General features: G+C 62.2%; 2 protein-coding genes across 2 annotated transcripts; both read left to right on the forward strand.

The window, feature by feature from the left end:
• Nucleotides 1-2,843: 2,843 nt before the first annotated feature.
• DUSP28 (dual specificity phosphatase 28) lies at nucleotides 2,844-5,234 on the forward strand. Its single transcript, XM_023642742.2, has 2 exons — nucleotides 2,844-3,938; nucleotides 4,116-5,234. Exons 1-2 carry the CDS (start codon nucleotides 3,546-3,548, stop codon nucleotides 4,239-4,241), a joined length of 519 nt encoding a protein of 172 aa, XP_023498510.2. The 5' UTR covers nucleotides 2,844-3,545; the 3' UTR covers nucleotides 4,242-5,234.
• Nucleotides 5,235-8,971: 3,737 nt separating this feature from the next.
• Nucleotides 8,972-20,470, forward strand: RNPEPL1 (arginyl aminopeptidase like 1). The gene is made up of 11 exons (XM_023642744.2): nucleotides 8,972-9,651; nucleotides 14,169-14,309; nucleotides 14,964-15,115; nucleotides 15,651-15,767; nucleotides 15,946-16,181; nucleotides 16,440-16,553; nucleotides 16,950-17,062; nucleotides 17,395-17,503; nucleotides 18,505-18,735; nucleotides 18,810-18,952; nucleotides 19,451-20,470. Exons 1-11 carry the CDS (start codon nucleotides 9,127-9,129, stop codon nucleotides 19,736-19,738), a joined length of 2,169 nt encoding a protein of 722 aa, XP_023498512.2. The 5' UTR covers nucleotides 8,972-9,126; the 3' UTR covers nucleotides 19,739-20,470.
• The last annotated feature ends 1,218 nt before the right edge of the window (nucleotides 20,471-21,688 follow it).

Consider the following 21,688-nt stretch of genomic DNA (forward strand, 5'->3'; position numbering starts at 1 on the left):
CTTTAAAAGTCTTTGGTGAACTAGTAAACTTGGTAAATTCAGCAAATTAGTAATTTAGCAAACTGTTCTTTATGAAGAGTGGCTTTCAGCACAGCAGCCACTCATAAGAGTCGTGGTATTTGCAAAGCAGAAAATGCCGACTGAACCTATCATTGTTATGAAATTTAATGGCATATGGCTGATGAAGCCTGCATGGGAAAGGAGAGTGGCATGTCTATTAAAATTCAATTGAAGACTTTGAAAAGTTGACAAAGGTCACTTAAAAGTTGCAATCAGGGGCCGGCCTGGGGGCATAGTGGTTAAATTTGCACACTCCAATTCAGGGGCCCAGGGTTCACAGGTTCAGATCCTGGGCGTGGACCTATGCACCACTCATCAAGCCACGCTGTGGCAGTGCCCCACATACAAAACAGAGGAAAATTGCCACAGATGTTAGCTCAGCAACAATCTTCCTCAAGCAAAAAGAGAAAGATTGACAACAGATGTTAGCTCAGGACCAAGCTTCCTCACCAAAAAAAGAAAAGTTGCAATCAAATTAGATACAGATGAAACACTGTAAGAGACTGTGGGAAAAATCATTTAAAAAATTCCAAAAGGATTCTACTTGCAGATTGCTCCTCAAATGCTTTGAAGTTCACAGGAAGGGAAAGAACAGGAACTGGAAGGCACAGCCAGGCACTGAGTGCCACCATGAGCCACACCCCACTGGCCCCAGCGAGACCATCATCAGAAGAAAGTGAAAGGATATGTGTGTATGTAGTGAGTCAAAATCCAATGTTTAAGGAGAGTGGGTAATTTTTTTGGGGCTGGGGACTCTCCTGCTTTAAATGGCTTTTTAGCTTGACTAAGTGATGGGTACAGACTTTATCATGTATCAGAATCATGTGGAGAGTGTGGTAAAACACAGCTTCCTGGGTCACACCCCAGAGGCCTGGGAATCTGCATTCCAACCACGTTCCCAGATGCTGCTGAGATGTGGACAGCACTTTGAGAGCCACTGGGCTATAGTGTGAGGTGCAGGCGGGGACGGAGAGAGAGATGACACTAGAGGGACAGGACAGGAGGGGCCTTGAATGCCAGGTTAAAGACAGAAGGAGCAAGACGTTTTTAAGCAGGCGGGCGATGCGGTCAGATGTGAGCTTTGAATCAGAGACTTTCAAGACTTTGCTTGGGACCCACCCTAAGACCCCATTTTACATCATAAACAAACCTAACTCAAAAAATACCCATGCAAATCTCACTCTACTACACACAGGCACCTTAATATTTGCAAGTATTCTTTTCTATACCATTTCACTAAAAAGTGAAATACTGGTCATGACCCACAAAATTGACTTCACAACCCGCTAATGGATCACGACTTGCTAATGAGTCAGGACCGACATCCGAAAAGCACTGCTTTAGAAAGCACATTCCGCTACAGCGAGGAAGGCTGGAAGGCAGGCACCCCTCAGGAGCTGGGTGCCAGGTCCCGAAGAGGATGGCCCAAACTAAATGTAGCAGTCAAGGTGGAGAGAACGGATTTAAGACACTTAGGATGTCTTGTTACTGATTCATTAGTCAGGGGGGTGAAGGAGCAGGAGGGATCAGGTGGGAGGCCTTGGAACAGAAAACCCACCTCGAACACTGTCCAACAATAAAGGGTGATTTGTTGGCTCAGGAAACCAAACAGTCCAGAGGCAAGAGGGTCCTCAGGTTTGGTTTGATTCAGAGCCCCAACAATGTCATCAAGAACCCCGTTCCTCCCAACTCTGCTTCCTCTCAAGCCTGGCTTGCCCTTGTGGTCATAAGGAGAACAAAGGAAACTTCCAAACTCCTCTCTCATCGTTCGTTCGTATGAGAGCCCAAGCCCTTTCCTGCAGCAATGGGAGGGGGAGCGGCCAGGGAACCGGCTTCATGCCTGGAGGTATCCCCGGCCTGCTTCTGGAGCTGGGGGACAGGGACTCTCCACCTACTTGGACAGTTCCCATGAACTCTGGAAAATAGGAATTCCTTTCCCTCCCCATCCCAGGAAAGCCAGTCTGTCCTTAGGGCAGAGGAAGAGGGAAATGGATGCTGGGAAGGCCTCCCCTAGGTGGGGGCTAGACCTGCAGCCAGTGAAGAGCTGGCAGCAGACCGCCATTTGAGTCTTTAGCTCGGAGGGAGCCCTAGGCTGCAGTAAAGATCTGACAGTGGCAAGCACCTGGTGGCTGCTGCTGGAATGGAGAGAATCAAGATCACTCAGAGAGATTGTACCAGTACGGTTTGTCAGATTGATCTAGGACCTAGGCGCAGGGGAGACTGGAGGATAATTTCTGGTAGCATGAATTGTAAATCTTTTTTTTGAGGAAGAACAGCCCTGAGCTAACATCTTCTGCCAATCGTCCTCTTTTTGCTGAGGAAGACTGGCCCTGAGCTAACATCGTGCCCATCTTCCTCTACTTTATATGTGGGACGCCTGCCACAGCATGGCTTGCCAAGTGGTGCCATCTCTGCACCCAGGATCCGAACCCTGGGCCACCAAAGCGGAACGTGCGCACTTAACCGTTGCGCCACCAGCCAGTCCCGGATTGTAAATCTTAAGTAAACGATGGAGATGAATGGGAAAATGTTTCACTATTATTAGAATTAAACTGAAACTGCAATAACAATATATGCAGGGCTGCAAGGCAGTTAATGCTCACGGCAACCATTCCCGGAAAGACACAGGACATCAGAAAAAACCCTCGAAGAGGTCTTCTTAAATGACAGCTACGTGGACCTTAAATGATTTAAATTAACTTTTAAAAGTTACAGTGGTGACCCCAAAAAGTTAAAACAACAGAAACACTGGTCTATGAGGAAGTATCAAATAACATGAAGTTAACGGTGAATAGTTTTATTTTACATGAACCATGTGTTGCAATAAAAGGGAAAATAAAATGCAGAAATTACACAGGGCGATTTATTAGGAAGCAGGCAACAAAAGGGAATAGACGCAAAGCTGTCCTAAGGGCACCTCAGCCGGCAACGCGGTTGCAAGAGTGGTTATGAAGAGTACGGCCTGCCGACGAACCCACAGGGAAGACACTGGTCCGGGCCACATGAGAGTGTGGCAGGGCCCCTGCTCCTCTGCACGGCAGTCGCAGGTGAGAGGGGCCCTGCTGCCCTCCCGCCCAGCTGGACTGGCTCCGGTGACGGCGGCCGCGTCAGCGCAACCTCCCGGGTCGCACGCACCTGCACCGGTAGCTCTAGAAGCCCCGCCTCGCAGCTCCGCCCGGCACAGGCGACTAGGGTGCGGCCCATTCATTCCAGGCCCCCAGCCCCGCCTACTCCGCTGCAGCCAATCCGACTCTCCCGCTGAGTAAGAGCCCAGCCAATGGCAGCCCTCCCCAACCACAGCCAATCAGAAGAGGGGGCCCGCACAGCCTGGCCAATGAGGCGGCGATTAGGGAGACATGGGCGGACCCCGCTCCCGGGCGGGGGAGGAGCGGCGCTCGGAGGTCTCTAGGACCAGGGGGCACGCGGCCGGCCTCCCACCCCCCAGCCCAAAATAAGCCCCCGCGGGGGGCGCCCGAGCGCCGGTCATGGACTCGGAACGAGCCGGCCGCCCTGAGGCCGCCCCGCCCGCGCCGCCGCCGTTCGTGCGCGTGGCGCCGTCGCTCTTCCTCGGGAGCGCGCGCGCCGCGGCCGCGCCGGAGCTGCTGGCGCGCGCGGGCGTCACCCTGTGCGTCAATGTCTCGCGCCAGCAGCCTGGGCCGAGCGCGCCCGGCGTGGGCGAGCTGCGCGTGCCCGTGTTCGACGACCCGGCCGAGGACCTGCTGGTGCACCTGGAGCCCACCTGCGCCGCCATGGAGGCCGCGGTGCGCGCCGGCGGCGCCTGCCTCGTCTACTGCAAGAACGGCCGCAGCCGCTCGGCAGCCGTCTGCACCTCCTACCTCATGCGGCACCGCGGCCTCGGCCTGGAGGCGGCCTTCCAGGTGCGGCAGGGCGGGACTTCCGGGGGCGAGGACTTCCTGGAGGGGCGGGGCTCCGGCGTGGGCGGGCCTTCCGGGAGGGCGGACTTCCGGACTGGAAGCGACTTCGTGGGGCGTCCGGCGCCGGAGGAGTCTGTGGGGATGGTTGCGCGGAGCTCAGCCCGAGCTTCTCGTTCGCAGGCCGTGAAGAGCGCGCGCCCCGTGGCCGAGCCCAACCCGGGCTTCTGGGCTCAGCTGCAGAAGTACGAGGAGGCCCTGCAGTCCCGGTCCCTCCTGCCGCGGAGCGCCCGGGACAGCGAGCCCTAGTCGGTCAGCCTGCGCCTGGAGCAGGCGCTGGGCTTTCCCGCGGCCCCTGGGCTGGGGGAGGGAGGCCACGCACTGACCGAGGCTGGTCCCTCCTCTCCTTCCTCACTGTCACACGCTGTGTTCGCTTTCTGTGTCTTCCTGAAATGCAGCTTCAGAGTCTCTGTCCCCTCTTGACCGTAGTGCGGGGTGTGTCCACCGAGGAGGGCACGGGGAGCCGTCCCTCCCCTGGACAGCAGGCTTATTAGACAGGGCTCGGTCAGGAAAATCAAAACCACTGGAGGGATTTTAGGCAGAAAGACATTTAATACAGAAATCAAGGCCGGAGAGCCACGGTCAGGAGATCAGGAAGTGGGGGAGTCCCGAAGACCCTCCACCCTCACCCTGGCTTCCTGCCTCTCTGATGTGGGCGACTCTGGGAGGGCACCTCGGACTGCTGGCGAAGCCTCGTGCCTGCCATCTGCTCGAGCCACAGGCTTTTCCCAAACCTCACACTGGTCCCGTCTCAGAACCCAACACAGATGTGGTCAGGAGGGCCCACAGTTTCCAGACTTCTCGCTGCTACGTGTAGGTGAGGGTGTGAGGCCGTGTGACAGACCACCCTTGGTGCTCTCTGCGTCCGTACCCACCTCTGACCTTACCTCCCAGCTTCAGCAACAGCATTGAGCCCTGACCTGGCATCCTGCTGCTAACACAGTGGCCCTCCCAAGAGTGGAGGGCACAGAACCCCATCAGCTGCCCCACAGCTTAGATGCCTGTCGATTCCTCTTCTGGTTCAGATGCACCTCACCTGGACATTCTGTCCATATCTGGACATATCTGATCTACTAGATAGATAATTACTCACCATCAACACTCTTTAAATAAGATAGTGGGGAAGGAGAAAAGGAAAAACTGGGTAATGTACATGAATTACAGATAACACAGTTCTTGGTTAATATATACAAATGTATCCATGAGAAAGTAATTAATAAAATAAAGCGTTTGGTGTTATCATTTCCCTTTTCACTATCCATTCTCTGTTCCCTCTACTCTCAACCTGCACCTCACTAGTCCTGGTCTTTCCTGGTGGGGTGACTTGAGCCTTCATCCTGAAAGGCCCAGAGTGGCCCTGCCTGCACTGGTGCTCCCACACACCTGGGAGTATTGGGAGGCATCAGGGGGATGTCCTGAGTTCCAGCGTACTCTTCCTGACCCCGCTGCCCCTGAAGGTCAGGATCAGCCACTCCACCCAGCAGAGCAACCCGTTTTGCCTGATGCCTCGCTGGCCTAAGGAACCCAAAATGGCTAGGTGGTGTCTCAGCCTCCCATCCAGGGGCACATGGTGTGTCCCCAGGTGGAAGCATCTTACCTGGGAATGAAGACCTGACCCAGCAGAGCCCGAAGTCGTGGGGATGGGAAGCTCACACTTTTCGAGTGAGGCACTGGGGTGGTTGTGAAAGGGGCCTCCCTCCCCCCACCACACTCCTCTTGCTCCTGCACCTAGGTATCTGGCTGTGACAGGAGCAACACCATCGGTTGGTCCCTGGCTCAGAGCATACACCACACCTTTTAGGTGTGTACCCAGCCCTGTGCGATGTCACCAGTCAGTAGCCCCCATTCCCAAGAGCCACAGCCCCAGACATAACCCAACTGCACTTCATCGCAGCTACCCTTTTACCACCTTTATTGAGGGCTTGCCAGCTGCCACTTACTCCTCCCAAGCCCCTCATAGCTCATGTCACCTTTTCATCAATCCCACAAAGGAGCTCCTGCCTTTGTCTCCACTTGGCAGGTGAGGCTGCAGTGGCTCCATCGGTAACCTCAGGTGAGCTGAGCATTTGCCTGGCCAAGAGGTCAGGAGTCAGGACCTGAACCCAGGTTTTTACCCTGTGTGCTCACAGCACCTTTGATGGCACACCCACCTGGCCCTGGGTGACAAGCATGCAAGGGCAACAGAGCCTGGGCCAGGATGAAGGACAAGTATGGGTTCCATCAGCATTTTATCCCACCAGCTCCATCCTGAGAACCATCCCACTGTGGCTCCCACCAGAAGCCCAATTCTCCCCAGGACTCTGTCCGCCACCACATCCACATCCTAGCATCCTGGGACCCGCTCCCCTCCCTGAAGCCAGCTCATTTGAACAGGGGTGCCCGGTCCACGGGCGTTAGGAAAAGGCTGGGGAGTAGATGGAGTGTCAGCTGCTTCAGTCCACCCAAGCCAGCCAGGATCTGATCCTAAAAGGCTAGAGTATGAAGATCCTGTGGGAGAAACCTCGGCCCTGACAATCCTGACTTCTATGTTCCTGTCCCCAGGTCAGGGTAGGGGGTGACAGGAGAACTACACTGCAGCAGCCCCAGACCTCCATCAGCCTTCTCCATGGGGGTTTTGGGGGGCGGCAGACAGGCTGTGATGGAGGAGCCTTGAAGCAGCGCTGAAGGCACTCTCCCCTGAAGGACAGGGCCAGGGTGGAGAGTGGAGACAACCACTGTGGGCTTCACAGTTCACAAGGTGCCTTGGTGGGCTGGCTTTAATACTGCAAACAGATCTGCTTGCTTCTTCAAGACCAGCTTGTGTTGCTTCCTTACTTATAGAAATGTGGGGTGGAAGGCACCCCCACCCCAGGGGGAGAGGTGGTAACAGTTCTTCTGGACCCAAAAGGCTGCCCCACTCCACCCCTCCTGAGTGCAGAACTGGCTGCGGGGATGCCCAGGTCCTCCAGGAGAGAAGGGATGAGACCCTACCCCTGCTTACCCAAGTCCAGGGGACCAGGAGGGCAAGAAGGCCCTGAGGGCGCAGGTGTGCTGGTAGACCTGCCTGAGCATGGTCAGGGCAGGCTAGTGTGGGCACCCACGTGCAGTCCTGATGAGCTTCTTCCAATCCCAGCCCCAGCCCCAGCCCCACTGGGGAGGCCAGTCGAACTGGGAGTGCCATCTAGAACACTCAGCTCTCGGCACCGTGGGGCCTCCACCACCTGGACAGGGCACTGGGCCACCTGAAGGCGGCAAGGACCAGTCAGACCCAGCTCTCGCCCCTCCTGAGTCTTGGATGCGGGACTCACCCCCCTCCACCAGGTGACTGCAGGAGTTTGGAGTGGGGACCCCAAGAAGGAGGTCGTGTCCCCCCAGCTAAGAGGGCACATGGGGACCTGAGGACCCACAGGAAAACTGCAGCGATGCCTCGGTGCTCATGCTCCGCATCAGTGAACACACGTCCTCACTCTCAGCAGTCCTTCCCACCCCCGGGGAGGAGGGCAGACAATCAGATGGGTTACAGATGGGGACACTAAGTCCAGAAGGATCGAACACTACTCAGGGATGACCCAAGGCCAAGTGCAGTGTCTGAGTCCCACCCACACGCCGTGAGCCACAGGCCATGGAGCAGCCGAGAGAGGTGTGCAGAGGGTCCTGGATGCTCTCCCAGGCCCCAAAGCCCCTTCTCCCCAATGACCTGAATTCTTACGTGATAACAATAGCAACATTTTGGTGGCTGCTCTCATTCCATGGCTTTGAGGTCCACCTGCTGCCCCCTCATTGGGTATCCTTGCTGGTCTGCAGCCCTCCCCTCGGGCCCCAGCCCCTAGTCAGGACTGGGTGAGGTGGGATGGGGGCAGCAGGCCAGGTGCCCATTACCACCCGAGCACCGGGCTCCTAAACAGTCTGCGCTCCAGGGCCCTGCCAGCCCTTAAGGCAGCGCTGTCCAACAGAACTTTCTGTGAGAATGGAGTATCTGCTCGGTCCAATGTGGTTGCCACTAGCCACACACTACGCTACACACACACACACACACACACACACACACACGGAGACCTTGAAATACAGCTAGGCCAAACGAGCAACTAAGCTTTAACTACTTTATTTAATTTAAATCTAAATAGCCACACTATTTAGCTACACTGGTCTCCCAGGGCGGTGGGTGGGGAATCATTCACTCATTCCTGGGGCCTGAGGCCCCGGAACGGACGGATAACGTGGAGTTCCAGACGTTACCCTTCCCGGCTTCCCGGACGCAGAGACCCCACGGAGAGGCAGCTCTGCCCCAGGTGTCCCAGCAGCCAACGACCCAGGAACCTGACCCGCAGCGTCCCTGAGGGAGCGGCGATCCCTCCTGGGGTCCCCTGGCGCAGGTCCGGTAGGAAGCGCACAGAGCTGGAGAGGCCGCTCAGCGGCCCCGTGCACCACGGCTCTAGCGCACCCCGGTTCCCCCCACAAAACGCACCCCCGCCCCGCGTGCAAAGCCCTAGGGCCCCGGCCGCCCGCCCACAGCACCCCCGGCTCCCCGGCCTCCCCACTCACAGAGCCCCTGCCCAGCGCACACGCCGCGGCCCCTTGTGCACAGAGGCAGGTCTCTCCTGGCACAGGGTCCCCGGCTCCCCGTCCCGCCCTGCGCACGGCGCCCCGACCCCGCGTGCAGCGCCCCAGTCCCGCGCACAACGCCTCGGCTCCCCGCGCGGAGAGCCCGGGTCTCCCCGCGCACAGGGCCCCCAGCTCCACGTCCCGCCCCGCGCTCAGCACCCCCGGCTCCCCGTGCCCCGGCTCTGCGCATGGAGCCCCCGGCTCCCGGGTCTCCCCGCGCACAGCGTCCCCGGCTCCACGTCCCGCCCCGCGCTCAGCAACCCCGGCTCCCCGCGCCCCGGTCCCGCGCTCAGCTCCCTCGGCTCCCCGCGCCCCGGCTCCGCGCACGGAGGCCCCGGCTCCCGGGTCTCCCCGCGCACAGCGCCCCCGGCGGCAGCCGAGCGGAGCCCGAGCGGGGCGGCGCACGGCGCGGGGCCGGGCCGGGCGGCTCCCGGCGCGACTTCCTGTTGTGCCCGCGCCCCGCCGCCGTCGCCGCCGCCGCCCGGCGCCCCTCGCCCGTTCCCCGCGGCCCGGCGCGGCCGCCGCCCATGGATTTCACCTAGCGCGGGCGGCCATGGCGGCGCAGTGCTGCTGCCGCAAGGCGCCCGGCGCCGAGGCTGCGCCCGCCCGTCCGCCGCCCGAGCCGCCGCCCGCCCTGGACGTGGCCTCGGCCTCCAGCGCGCAGCTCTTCCGCCTCCGCCACCTGCAGCTGGGCCTGGAGCTGCGGCCCGAGGCGCGCGAGCTGGCCGGCTGCCTGGTGCTCGAGCTGTGCGCGCTGCGGCCCGCGCCCCGCGCGCTCGTGCTCGACGCGCACCCGGCCCTGCGCCTGCACTCGGCCGCCTTCCGCCGCGCCCCCGCCGCCGCCACCGAGCCGCCCTGCGCCTTCGCCTTCGCGGACCCCGGGCCCGGACCAGCGCTGCCGCCCCCGCTGCCCTCCTTCCCCGAGGCGCCCGGCGCCGAGCCCTCCTGCCCGCTGGCCTTCAGGGTGGACCCGTTCACTGACTACGGCTCCTCGCTCACTGTCACGCTGCCGTCGGAGCTGGAGGCACACCAGCCCTTCCAGGTCATCCTGCGCTACACCTCCACCGACGCTCCCGCCGTGAGTCCTGCCGGGATGGGCGCTGGGACGGTGGGTTGGTCCGCGGGGTCTCCAGGTGGCCTGTCCTCGCGCTGCCAGGTTAGGGGTCGTTAATCTGGGCTCTGCTTCCGGGACAGGCGACATTGGCCTGGGCACCTGCAGAGAGGGCAGGGCCAACTTGGCCCCGGAGGGGCCCTGGCGTCTCACTTGGTACTCCCCTACCTGGCCCTGGACCCCTGCCTAAGTGGCCTCAGTGATTCTCAGCTAGTGCCTGGGGTGCCATTAGGACAGGGGACAGCATGCCACCAAGGGAGGCCACTCCTTTCAGGTGTGCCCCGGGACAAGAGCAACTTCAGGTTGGCACATGTCAAGACATACATCTGCAGGAGCCTGGCACTGAGGGGTGGGCCAGGGGGGTGTCAGATGCGGAAGGGCCTCCTTGTGACCTGGGCCTTCAGAGAACTTATAGACACCAGGTCTGTGTGCAAGCAGCATGACAGACAGACCCGCGGGAGCAGGAGGCAGAAAGGGCTGGTTGGCTCTGATGCTCTGGGCCCCCTGGGAGAGGACTGGTGGGCTGCTGTGGCTCAGTGGCCATGTCCCCAACACAGACACACATATGGGCTCTGCAGGGCTTTGGGCACGGAGCACCCACTGCCCCATAGGCTCTGCCAGAAAGGCTAGGTGGCTCAGGTTGGGTGCTGTGGCTGTGGCACCCCTCCACTATGGTGGGGCTTTCAGGATGGAGCAAGGCTTTTCACTTCCGCAGCATGGGGGCTCCCTTGGTCCCTATGTGGACAGCACACATGTCACGCACACATACACACATGCATGCAGCTCTGGGACGCCCCAGAAGGTTCCATCTGTCACTGCCTGTGGCATGCAAATGGTTGGGGTGATGGACAGTTGGTCTGGAGGCATCAGGCCAGGAACCAAGATGACCTGTGAGCGGCAAGAGCCTAGACCAGCCACAGACCTGCAGGCTCCTACACGTTTCTCAGGAGCCCTTAGTGGGCCCTGCCACCGCTCCTCCTTTCTTGAGCTCCTGTAGGTGTGCTGGCTGCTGGCCTGCTGGGTTGGCCGCTGCTGCCTGCTGGGGTACTCCAGGACTCTGACAAGTGGCAGACATGCCTCCCAGCATGGCAGTGAGAACAGAGGGATGTGCTCCTCCCTGACCTTGATCTGTGAACTTGGAGCCCATGTGTCTAGTCCTCCCAAGACCATGGCCAGCAGAGTGGTGGGACCAGGACCCTCAACAGGCCCCTGCGGATGGGGCCAGGCAAGCAGGGAGGCCGTTGTCCCTGGGCTTTCAATGGCCTGCTGAGGGGCTCTTGGGTGCTTGGGGTGGGGAGGGGCAGCATGGTCTCCACAGACTGTGCAGCTCTGGAGCTGGAAGCCTGGCGGACAAGGGGCCTGGCCTGCAGGCCAGATTGCTTGTGGAGACCAGAGTGTTTGACCTCTGACCCTGGGCACCTACCTCTTCTGGTCCTGTTCCAGGACTCAGGCCTGAATCCCTAAGCGTATCCCTGTGTCAGGTAGGATGCAGCTTCCTGGGAGGCCCTGCCAGTGGACCCCTGCACCTCCAGAGGCAGTTTGGGGGTGCTGCAGACTCTAGGGCCCATGCCCCTCCGACCCCACTCACCCTACCCCAGCAAGAACACCTTTCTTCCTGCCCTGCAGTGTCTGGAGTCCTTAAGTCTGCTCCTTCGCCAGCCCATCAGCAGCTGTTCCTCTGCTCCCTGCACCCTGCGCCCCCTGACAGGAGTTGCGGGCACACCCCTGGAGTGGGGTACCTGGCTGCCCGGGGGTCTGCCCTAGCCCCTCATTCCCAAGGAGGGCCGTGGACCCCGTTGGTCTCTGCGAGGCTAAGGGGCGAGCAGTGCCAGTGGGCCCTCTCTGGATGAGCTGAGAAGTGGACATGGCAGTGGGGACAGGAAGCCTGGGCTGAGCAGAGCCTGAGGAGGGCCACAGGGAGGGGAGGGGCCCGTGAGAGGCTGCGCTGGTGGAGCAAGTGCGAGAGGGGAAAGTGGGGTGAAATGAGGTTTGGGGACCGTAGGGACCTGTCCCCAGAGTGGGCCAAAGACTGCACGCAGCAGGACCCACTGCAGGGAGTCTCCATAATGCAGATTCCTGGGTTCCGGTCCCGGGAAGCTCTCGGGCCAGAGCCAGGAGTCTACATTTTTGAACAGGCTCCCCAGACAGGTCTTGTGAACATCTGGTGCAGTCCCAGGGGTCAGCAGAAAAGGAAGACATCACTGTGGGCTCCCCACGATGAGGGAACAGAGACAGCAGCCCAAACAAGTTTGGAAGAAGTCTGTGAACACTGGCAGGGGTTTGGCTGGGTCTGCAGGAATGGGATAGGCAGCCCTGCCAGGTCTGGGGATCCACTGGGTCTGGGGTCTGCAGGGGAGACAGCCCCACTGGGTCTGGGGTCTGCGGGGGAGACAGCCCTGCTGGGTCTGGAGTCTGCAGAGGAGACAGCCCCTCTTGGGTCTGGGGTCTGCAGGGGAGACAGCCCCTCCTGGGTCTGGGGTCTGAGGGCGAGACAGTCCTTCTGGGTCTGGGGTCTGCGGTGGAGGCAGCCCCTCCTGGGTCCGGGGTCTGCAGGGGAGACAGCCCCTTCTGGATCTAGGGTCTGTGAGGTTGACACCCCACTGGGTGTGGGATCTACGTGGGAGACAGCCCCACTGGGTGTGGGATCTATGTGGGAGACAGCCCCACTGGGTCTGGGGTCTGCAGGGGAGACAGCCCCACTGGGTCTGGGGTCTGCGGGGGAGACAGCCCCGCTGGGTCTGGGGTCTGCAGGAAAGGCCACCTTTCCTGGGTCTGGGATCCATCAAGTCTGTGATTTCAGCATGGAAAAGGCCATGTGGGGAGCAGCCTTGGTGGCCATCATCTGGATTCCACAGACCCATTCTTGCAGAGGGGTGTGTGAGGGGTCCTTCATAATGGCCGTGGGAGGACAGGTGTGCACTTGGTCCCTGAAGTGGATGAGGAATAATCCAGTTGGCTTCCATGATTGTGTTGTCCTGGCAGAGGGGAATGCGGGGAGAGCTGGTTCAGGACCCTGCTGTGGTTGGGGGGCCCTCTCCCAGACTCTGCCCTGACCTTCCCAGAGACTCTAGAACACTTGGGCAGGAGATGAGAAGGGGAGTGTTGAAATGGCAGTGGACCCGGCAGCCAATGCAGCCCTGGACAGAGCTGGCGGCTGTGGTGGGCAGGAGGGCATGAGGAGGGGAGGGGGCTCCTCAGTGGCGGTGGAGCCTGGCCTGGGTATTTGGGGGTGAGGAAAGCCTCGAAGCCTACAATGTTGGGGGAGGTTGGCCGAGCAGGTGATGGTGTCCGGCAGGTGTGGAGGCGGGCAAGTGGGCACCCACGGCCGGGCAATGTGCCCATTCCCTGCCCCCTGTGGCCCCCCTAGGCCACCAGCACTGCGGAGGGAAGGTGGCTTCCAGGTGGGGACCATTTCCTTGACCAGAAGCCCTGAAGGGCATCCACCCCTGAGCCCACATCTGCCCCTGTGGCTGCCCTGTGGGAGGCCACGTCATGCATGGAGGTCCCTGTCTGTCGTGCAGATGAACAGGGCTCCCAGCGGTGCTGCCTCAGCTCTGGCTCCGCCATAGAGGTGGGCGGCTGGGTGCTGGCAGCCACTGCAGGGTCTGTCTACAGTGGTCCAGGCCCAGGCCCCAGCCATCTCCCCATGGCCACTTCTGTCCAGCCCATCCTCTCCAAGTGCCTGGCCTCGGCTCACTGCCCGCCATGCCCTGGCCCAGACTCATCTCCCCATGGGGGTCCCTCCCAGCAAGGCTGACCTTATTCCCAGGGGTGGCCCCGAGCCAGCTGTGCGGGCTCCTCTCCAGTGTGGGGGAGTCTGCGGGAAGTTCTCATTTTCGCGCAGGGCCACGTCCTGGCTCCCTTTCCTGGCTGAGACCAGATTTGCCGCCAGCCTGTGAGAATTTGGACTCGGGTGTTCTGACTGTGCCTCAGTCTCCCCTTGGAAGCTGGGATGAGGGGCATGGGCTGGGAGACTCCCCGAGCTGGCTCCTGGATGCAGAACCTCCTGCCTGGAGGGAAGGCTGGCCCTGGGGATGGATGGAGCGCAGGCCACGCTCTGGGTCAGCTGTCCAGCCTGCCCGAGGGGAGGGGAGTGAGGGTCCCCGGGGTGGACAAGCAGCTGTTGGCCCTGGATGAGCCCAGTAAGGCCATCCCCTCCTGGACCTTCATTCCCTTCCTCTCCGGCTGCCGCCCCCAGAGGCTTTGGGCTCAGAAACCTGAGTAGGACAGTGGGTTTGGGACCACTCCCTGAGGCCTTCCCTCCTCCAGGAAACCTGCACAGCCTTCAGGAAGCGAGGCATGGCTGGCAGGGGTGTCCTGGCACCCCCAAGTGCTGCTCTCTGTGTGACAGGATCCCCCTTGCTGGGCAGATGAGGGCTGTCAGCCAGCAGCGCTGCCCCCCGAAAGGCCTGGCCCACTGTGACGGGGAGGGTGTCCCTGGCCCGAGCCCCGTGGCCGTCTGCTGATGCCCCGCCTGCCTGCAGATCTGGTGGCTGGACCCCGAGCTGACCTACGGCAGCGCCAAGCCCTTCGTCTTCACCCAGGGCCACTCTGTCTGCAACCGGTCCTTCTTCCCCTGCTTCGACACACCCGCCGTCAAGTGCACCTACTCGGCTGTCGTCAAGGTCAGCGCCCCCACTCCTGGCCCTCCTCCTCACTCCCTCCCGCCTGGGCCATAGCCCCGGCTGCACCAGGACCACTGTCCTAGGAGCCCACCCTCCTCACCATGCAGGAGGGGGCCACCTGACACCCCAAGAAGGGGGAGGCTCTGGCGGAGATGCCAGACCCTGTGCTGGGGGCCAGGGCTCCTGGGCCTGAGCACAGTACCCCCCACCCCCCGACTGGGGCAGGAGGTGTGCAGACCAGGAGACTGGGGGTTCCCACTGTAGCATGGGGATTCTCTGATGGGGGTGAGAGATTCCCTGACAGGCATGGGGCTTCCTGACCCAGATTGTGGGGTGCCCTGTTGGGGATGTGGGGTTCCCTATTGTGGCTATGTGGTTTCCTGACCCAGACTGTGGAGTTCCCACTGGGGACAGGGGGTGGCCTGAAGGGGCCATGGGGTTCCCCATCAAGGACATGAGGTTCCCTGACCTGGGTTGTGGGGTGCCCTGTTGGGGAATATGGGGTTTTCTGATGGGGTTCCCCATCAAGGACACGAGGTCCCTGACCTGGGCTGTGGGGTGCCCTGTTGGGGAATATGGGGTACCCTGACAGGGGCATGGGGTTCCCCACAAGGACCCGGGGTACCCTGACGGGTGGGGCTTCCTCGCATGCAGGCCCCGTTGGGGGTGCAGGTGCTGATGAGCGCCACGCAGAGCACGTACGTGGAGGAGGAGGGCGTCTACCGCTTCCACATGGAGCACCCCGTGCCCGCCTACCTCGTGGCCCTCGTGGCCGGGGACCTCCAGCCGGCAGACATTGGGCCTAGGTAGGGCCACTGCCTCTTGCTTCCTGCAGCCACTGCTGCTGCCCAGGGCCCAGGCCTCAGAGAGCTCTCGCTGTGGGCTGGGCGTGCGGCCTGCGTCTGTGGCTGCCCTGCCGAGGACCCCCACCCGTGGGACCAGCCCTGCCTCCTGCCACGGCCCAGGGCCACCCCTGCCAGGCTGTCCTCACCCCACGTGCCCTCGGACCCAGCAACCCCAGCTCCTGACCTGCCCGGCGCTCCTCGGGCCTGTCCTGCTGGGGCCACACTGCAGCCTGATGTACCCTCAAGCCCGCACAGGTTCCTTCAACTTAAGACATAAGGAACCGAGGGGTCCTCAGCATGTGGCTCGGCCCCTGACATGGGAAGGGCCTGCATGGTGGCCACTGAGTGAGGCGGGGTGACAGGCGGCGGGCTGGGCGGTCAGCCAGGCTGGACGAGGCATGGGTGGTATTTGAGCCCAGAAGCAGAGAGAAGGCCTGGCGGGGTGAGCGGGGTGGGGGCCATTCGGCCTTGGCCCACCCTCTCTGCCCTGTGACAGGAGCCGCGTCTGGGCCGAGCCGTGCCTCCTGCCCACGGCCACCAGCAAGCTGTCGGGCGCAGTGGAGCAGTGGCTGAGTGCAGCCGAGCGGCTGTATGGGCCGTACATGTGGGGCAGGTATGTCTTGGGGCACCTGGGAGCCCTGGCTGGCGGCAAGAGGGGTCAGAGAGCAAGTCCCCGCCATCCAAAGGAGGACACTGGGGCTCATGGGAGCGACCCCTTCTGACCTCCTGGGGAGGAAGTGACACTCACTTCCTAGGCCCCCGGCCCTCTCATGGTCACCTTTCCGGGGCAGGTATGACATTGTGTTCCTGCCCCCCTCCTTCCCCATCGTGGCCATGGAGAACCCCTGCCTCACCTTCATCATCTCCTCCATCCTGGAGAGTGACGAGTTCCTGGTCATTGACGTCATCCACGAGGTGGCCCACAGCTGGTTTGGCAATGCTGTCACCAACGCCACGTGGGAGGAGATGTGGCTGAGCGAGGGCCTGGCCACCTACGCCCAGCGCCGCATCACCACAGAGACCTACGGTACTGCCCGCGGCCGGCTGGGGGCGGGGGAGGGGCGCCACCAGGGCCGTCCTAGCTACCATGCGGGGGGCTGAGAGCCCAGCCCAGACCCCAGGATGCAGTTCTCCTGCTGTGCATGAGTCCAGCTGGGTGGCCTTGGGTCACCTTCACAAGGCTCAGGGCAGGGAGTAGCCAGGGCAGCAGCCTCGCACCTGCCCTGGGTGCTCAGGCCTGCCCCCTGCCCCCTCCCGCCTCCTCTGCCTCCCTGGCCCTGTCCAGGTGCTGCCTTCACCTGTCTGGAGACGGCCTTCCGCCTGGACGCCCTGCACAGGCAGATGAAGCTCCTCGGAGAGGACAGCCCGGTCAGCAAGTTGCAGGTCAAGCTGGAGCCAGGTACCCACTGCTGCCAGGACCTGCTCCAGGCCCTGCAGACATCACCCCATAGGACCTCCTTGCCTACCCTGTCCTCTGTCCCTAGCTGGATCCCTGCAAAGGCCAGGCCAGGCCAGGAGCCCCCAGCCCCAGGAAGGCCTCCCGTAGGCTCCCTCAGCCTGCCAGCACCTCTCCCGGGCTCTGAGCACCCCTCGCCGTGGTGTGTGGGCCCTCAGTGCCCGCCCCCCCAGCCCCTCAGGCAGAGCAGGCCCCATCACTGCACTTCCGGGGCATCTGGATGTGTGAGGGACAGCAGCCCTCGGCCCCTCCTGCTCTGCAGCCTGACCCCTGTCACGCCCCGGTCCCACAGGACCCAGGAGGGTCAGAGCACCACCCAGAGCTGGGGTGTTCTTGCAGGCGTGAATCCCAGCCACCTCATGAATCTCTTCACCTACGAGAAGGGCTACTGCTTCGTGTACTACCTGTCCCAGCTGTGCGGGGACCCCCAGCGCTTTGACGACTTCCTCCGAGTGAGCAGCCCCTCCTGCCCCACCCGCTCCTCGGCTCCCAGGGCTGCTTCTCCTGGTGGTGGGGATGGAGTCGGTGGGGGCCTGTGCGTGGGGCTGGGACCTGGCCCACCTTTCTTTCTGGGCAGTTCTAGGGTATTGCCTCTTCCCTCTCCCACCCTCCCAGCTTTGGCTCCTCAGCAGGACCTCATGTGGCAGTGGTGGGTGCGTTTGCGCCCTCTGTACAGATGGGTGCGGGGCCCTTCTGGGCCCAGCCATGCGGCGCAGGCCGCAGCTCTGGTGGGGAACGGTGCGCCTAGCCCCCAGCGCTGCTAGCCCTGCCCCCGCCCACGCAGGCCTACGTGGAGAAGTACAAGTTCACCAGCGTGGTGGCCCAGGACCTGCTGGACTCCTTCCTGAGCTTCTTCCCGGAGCTGAAGGAGCAAAGCGTGGACTGCCGGGCAGGTGAGGCCTGCCACCTGCCCAATGTCCATGGCCCTCTGACCCTCGGCCCGCCAGGGGAGCAGTGGGTGTGAGGGTGGGGGCGCTGTACTGCACCAGCTGCCAGCTCTGCCTAGAGGAAGGCCCCTTGGGTTTATCCTTCCTTCCTTCAGCCAACCTTCTCTGGACACTGTGGGCCTCAGGCCATGACGCCATGGGAGCAGAGAGGAGGGCCTGCTTCCCAGCCTGATGGGGCCCAGAGGGCTTCCCAGAGGAGGTGGCACTTAGGCCAAGCAGACTTAACTAGGCCGTCCCTAGGAAGAGGGCCATGGAAGCAGTGTGTGCAAAGGGCCTGGGGAAGGATTGACAGGGTGGAGGGAGGTTTGCCTCAGAACTGGCTGAAGCATCTGGCCTGCTTGTGCAATGCCCATGACAGTGTCCCTGGGGGTCAGAGGGCTTGGGGGCCAAAGAAGACACTGGAGGGGTCTGACATCTAGGGAGGGGCCAAGATTTGCTGGAGGGCAGTGAGGTGTGGCTGGGAGGTCTGAGCATGGTGGTCCTGCGTCTTGGAAGGTTTAGGGAGTGCACCAAAGGTTTTGGGGGATGGGCAGAACCTGCCCCCGCAGGTGCCCAGCGCCAGGGTTTTATGCAGGAATGTCTTTTGCCAGCATGTTGCTGCCCACCTCATGTTGCAGAGCCCCTCTATCCCCCAGCACTGAGGCTGGGTTTGAAGTACCTCATTGACCTATGACCAGGAGAGGCGTGGAGGGGATGGGGGTCCCACAGTCACCAATTCGAGCCTTCTGGCCTCCCTGTGTCCCTTCACAGAAGCCACTCCAGTGGCTCAAAGTGGCAGGTGCTAGACCCACCCCAGCCTCCCTGAACCGCCCCTGCTCTGGGGCTCCCAGCCCTGGAAGTGTCACACCCGGGGACATCCTCGGGGTCTGTGGTCTCCAGGGCAGGCCTGCTTGGGCGGCCCCTCCCCAGCCCAGGTGGGGCCCCTAGGATGGAGTCTTCCCCTGCAGGGCTGGAGTTCGAGCGCTGGCTCAACGCCACGGGCCCGCCGCTGGCCGAGCCAGACCTGTCTCAGGGATCCAGCCTGACCCGGCCCGTGGAGGCCCTCTTCCAGCTGTGGACCGCGGAGCCGCTGGACCAGGCGGCCGCCTCAGCCAGCGCCATTGACATCTCCAAGTGGAGGACCTTCCAGACGGCTCTCTTCCTGGACCGGCTCCTGGACGGGTCCCCGCTGCCCCAGGGTGGGTCCTGTGGCCGCCGCGGTGGCTGGGGAGGGGTGTGCCCACGCAGCCCTGACCTGTCCGCGGCCTTGCAGAGGTGGTGATGAGCCTGTCCAAGTGCTACTCCTCCCTGCTGGACTCCATGAACGCCGAGATCCGCATCCGCTGGCTGCAGATCGTGGTCCGAAACGACTACTACCCCGACCTCCACAGAGTCCGGCGCTTCCTTGAGAGCCAGGTGCGGCCACCCACTTGGGGCCCTGCCCCTCCCCGCCCCCACCGCCCCACCTGACCCTCCAGTCTGGCGGGCATCTCTGAGAACGGGGTAGGGAAGACGTGGCCTCTGGGTTGGCAGCGGGAGTGCACGCGCACCAGATGGGAAGAGCCCAGACCCCACCAGTCCTCGGGGAGGCTGCGTCCAGAGGGGACAAGCTAGGAGCAGCATCTAGAGGTCTGGGCCCATGGTGGGGGGAGGCATTCGGGCTCCTGCCCTGGGCACCAGGGCTATCTGAGCGACTCAGAGGCCCAGGGGTCCCCACTCCACACACTTGTCCCCCGTCAGTGCCCCCCCAGCCCACACTCTCCGAAGACGAGGCCTCTGCAGAAGGCCTGTAGTGTGGGGGGTGAGAGGCTACCAGGGGCCATTCCTGCGGCAGAGTGAGTGCAGGCCAGGGCCGGCAGGTGGCAGGAGGGACCGGGGAGCAGCAGTATGACTGAGCACTCCCCGACCCCACAGATGTCCCGCATGTACACCATCCCTCTGTACGAGGACCTCTGCACTGGCACGCTCAAGTCCTTCGCCTTGGAGGTCTTCTACCAGACGCAGGGCCGGCTGCACCCCAACCTGCGCAGGACCATCCAGCAGATCCTGTCCCAGGGCCTGGGCCCCAGCGCCGAGCCCAGCGCGGAGCAGGGCAGCGCCGGAGCGGACTCGGAGGCAGACACGGACACGCCGGCCCTGCTGCTTGGGGATGAGGCCCCCAGCAGTGCCATCTCTCTCAGGGACGTCAACGTGTCTGCCTAGCCCTGACCTCCCAGACACCACGATTGTGCCTTCTGTGGCCCGGGCCCGCCATGACTGTGCCTCGGCTCTGGCCGTGAGCTCTGCCCGGGCCCACGCGCCCCTCCTGCGGGTTCTCCCGGGGACCTCCTTGTGGCCAGCCAAGGCCCGTGGAGCTGGTCCCCCTGGCTCTCTTGCACTGCAGGCCCTGCAGCGGCCAGCACACACCACACCCTCCTGTCTCGACACTGCCTGCCAGGCACTGCCCCCAGGGTGACGGCCCTGCAGTCCCATGGCGACCGCCACACTGTGCCTTATGTCTGCTGGGAGGCCCGGGCTACACTGTCCCCACAGCGTGCCTCCTCCCTGCAGAGCCCTACACCCCACCCGGGGTTTGACAGCCTTGGGTGGCCCCTGGCAGAGAGACAAGGACACAGACATGCCTTCAGTGTGGGGACAGGGGACACTGAGGAGAGGGCGGACATCCCTGGGGAGGGGCCCCCAGAAAGCCTTAGCCCCTCAGGGAACACAGGGTCCCAGGCCCCAGGGGTAGTGAGACAGGGCAGTCTGTCTTGCGACTGCCTGGGGCGAGTGCAGCAATACCCCACAGGGAAGGGGCGGGTGGCGCTGGTGCTCTTTTTAGGCCCACCATGCTGGGAGAGGCCTGGGGACCCCAGCGGTCAGAGCTGGGCCACCTGGGGACCGCTGCAATGGGATCAGCATGATTGTCCCATTAAACCTCCACTCTGCAAACAACCTCTCGGCCTGTTTGTCCTGACTCTTGTCCTCCGCATCTACCCGGCTGCCCCAAGGTGGGGGTCAGGAGCTGGTCACCACCCCACATCTGACACAGAGGCTCCTGGCCAGAGGCAGGAGAATGCTGGATGGGGCTGAAGGGTCTTCTTCTACTCCAGCCACTCCTGGCCACCCTGGCTCTGCCCTGCAGCCCTGGGGGTCTGAGGACCAGCAGCAGGCTGTCCCTGCCCTCCCCAGCCCTTTGGCCAGGCCTCTGGGGCCTACCCTGGACCCTTGAACACCCAAGCAAAGGAGCCTACCTGTCGCCACCCTCGCTCTGGTACTTTCTCAGCAGTGGTTCCTTGTCCCAAACTGGAGCAAAGGAAGAGGTGAGTGATGGGGACGAGTTTAGTCTTGGAGGATTAAATGTGAGAGGCTGTGGACATCCACTAGCACAGGTGCAGGAGAGGCTGCGGGTACAGGGGGCGCTCAGAAGAGGGAATCAGGCTGGAGACTCCACTTAGGGCATCACCACGAAGGATGGCTAAGCTGTAGGCAATGAAAGTGATGCAGCCACTGAGTTTACAAAGGGCAGCATCCATGCTCTGCGCCTCATGGTCGCCCACAGGCTCAGGCCACAGGGCAGTGCCATCATTGTTATGGTCTCTATGGCCTATTATGCTGCATGGTCTCACGCCAGGATTACGTACCCTACTGCCCTGAAATGACGTGTCACCCACCCACTGGGTAGACCAAGGCACAGAGCTCCACTCTACACAAGAGGCCAGGATGTGGGAGGACAGGAAATGGTGGGCCAGCAACCCTGGCACCGCCACATCCAGCCCCCGGGTCACCAAATAGCCCATTGACTCTCCTTCCTGCACTCGAGACAGGCCCCCGGGAGATGGCCCGGTCCCCATCCAGTTATGGTGCAAGCCCAAGCCCAGGATTGTGGGTAAACTCCATGAATGAGGTCTGTGCACATCCTTGCACGGGGGCCGGGTGGGGTTCCACTAGAGACTTGTGAACTGGGAGGCCAGTCACCTACCCAGCAGGGAACAGGGACGGGCAGCCACGACATCCCTGCAGAAGGAGGAACACGGGGGCACCCAGCCGACCCTGCCCTGTAGCAATCCTAGATCCCAGGCCCGCCCTGCCCTGGGAGTGGGCGGCCCGTCCAGGGCTCTCTGTGGCCCTCAGGAGGGTCCATCCTCTTCCTGTCTTCTTGGCCACACCTGA

Source organism: Equus caballus, chromosome 6 (assembly GCF_041296265.1).
Source record: "Equus caballus isolate H_3958 breed thoroughbred chromosome 6, TB-T2T, whole genome shotgun sequence".
NCBI classification, from domain to species: Eukaryota; Metazoa; Chordata; class Mammalia; order Perissodactyla; family Equidae; genus Equus; species Equus caballus.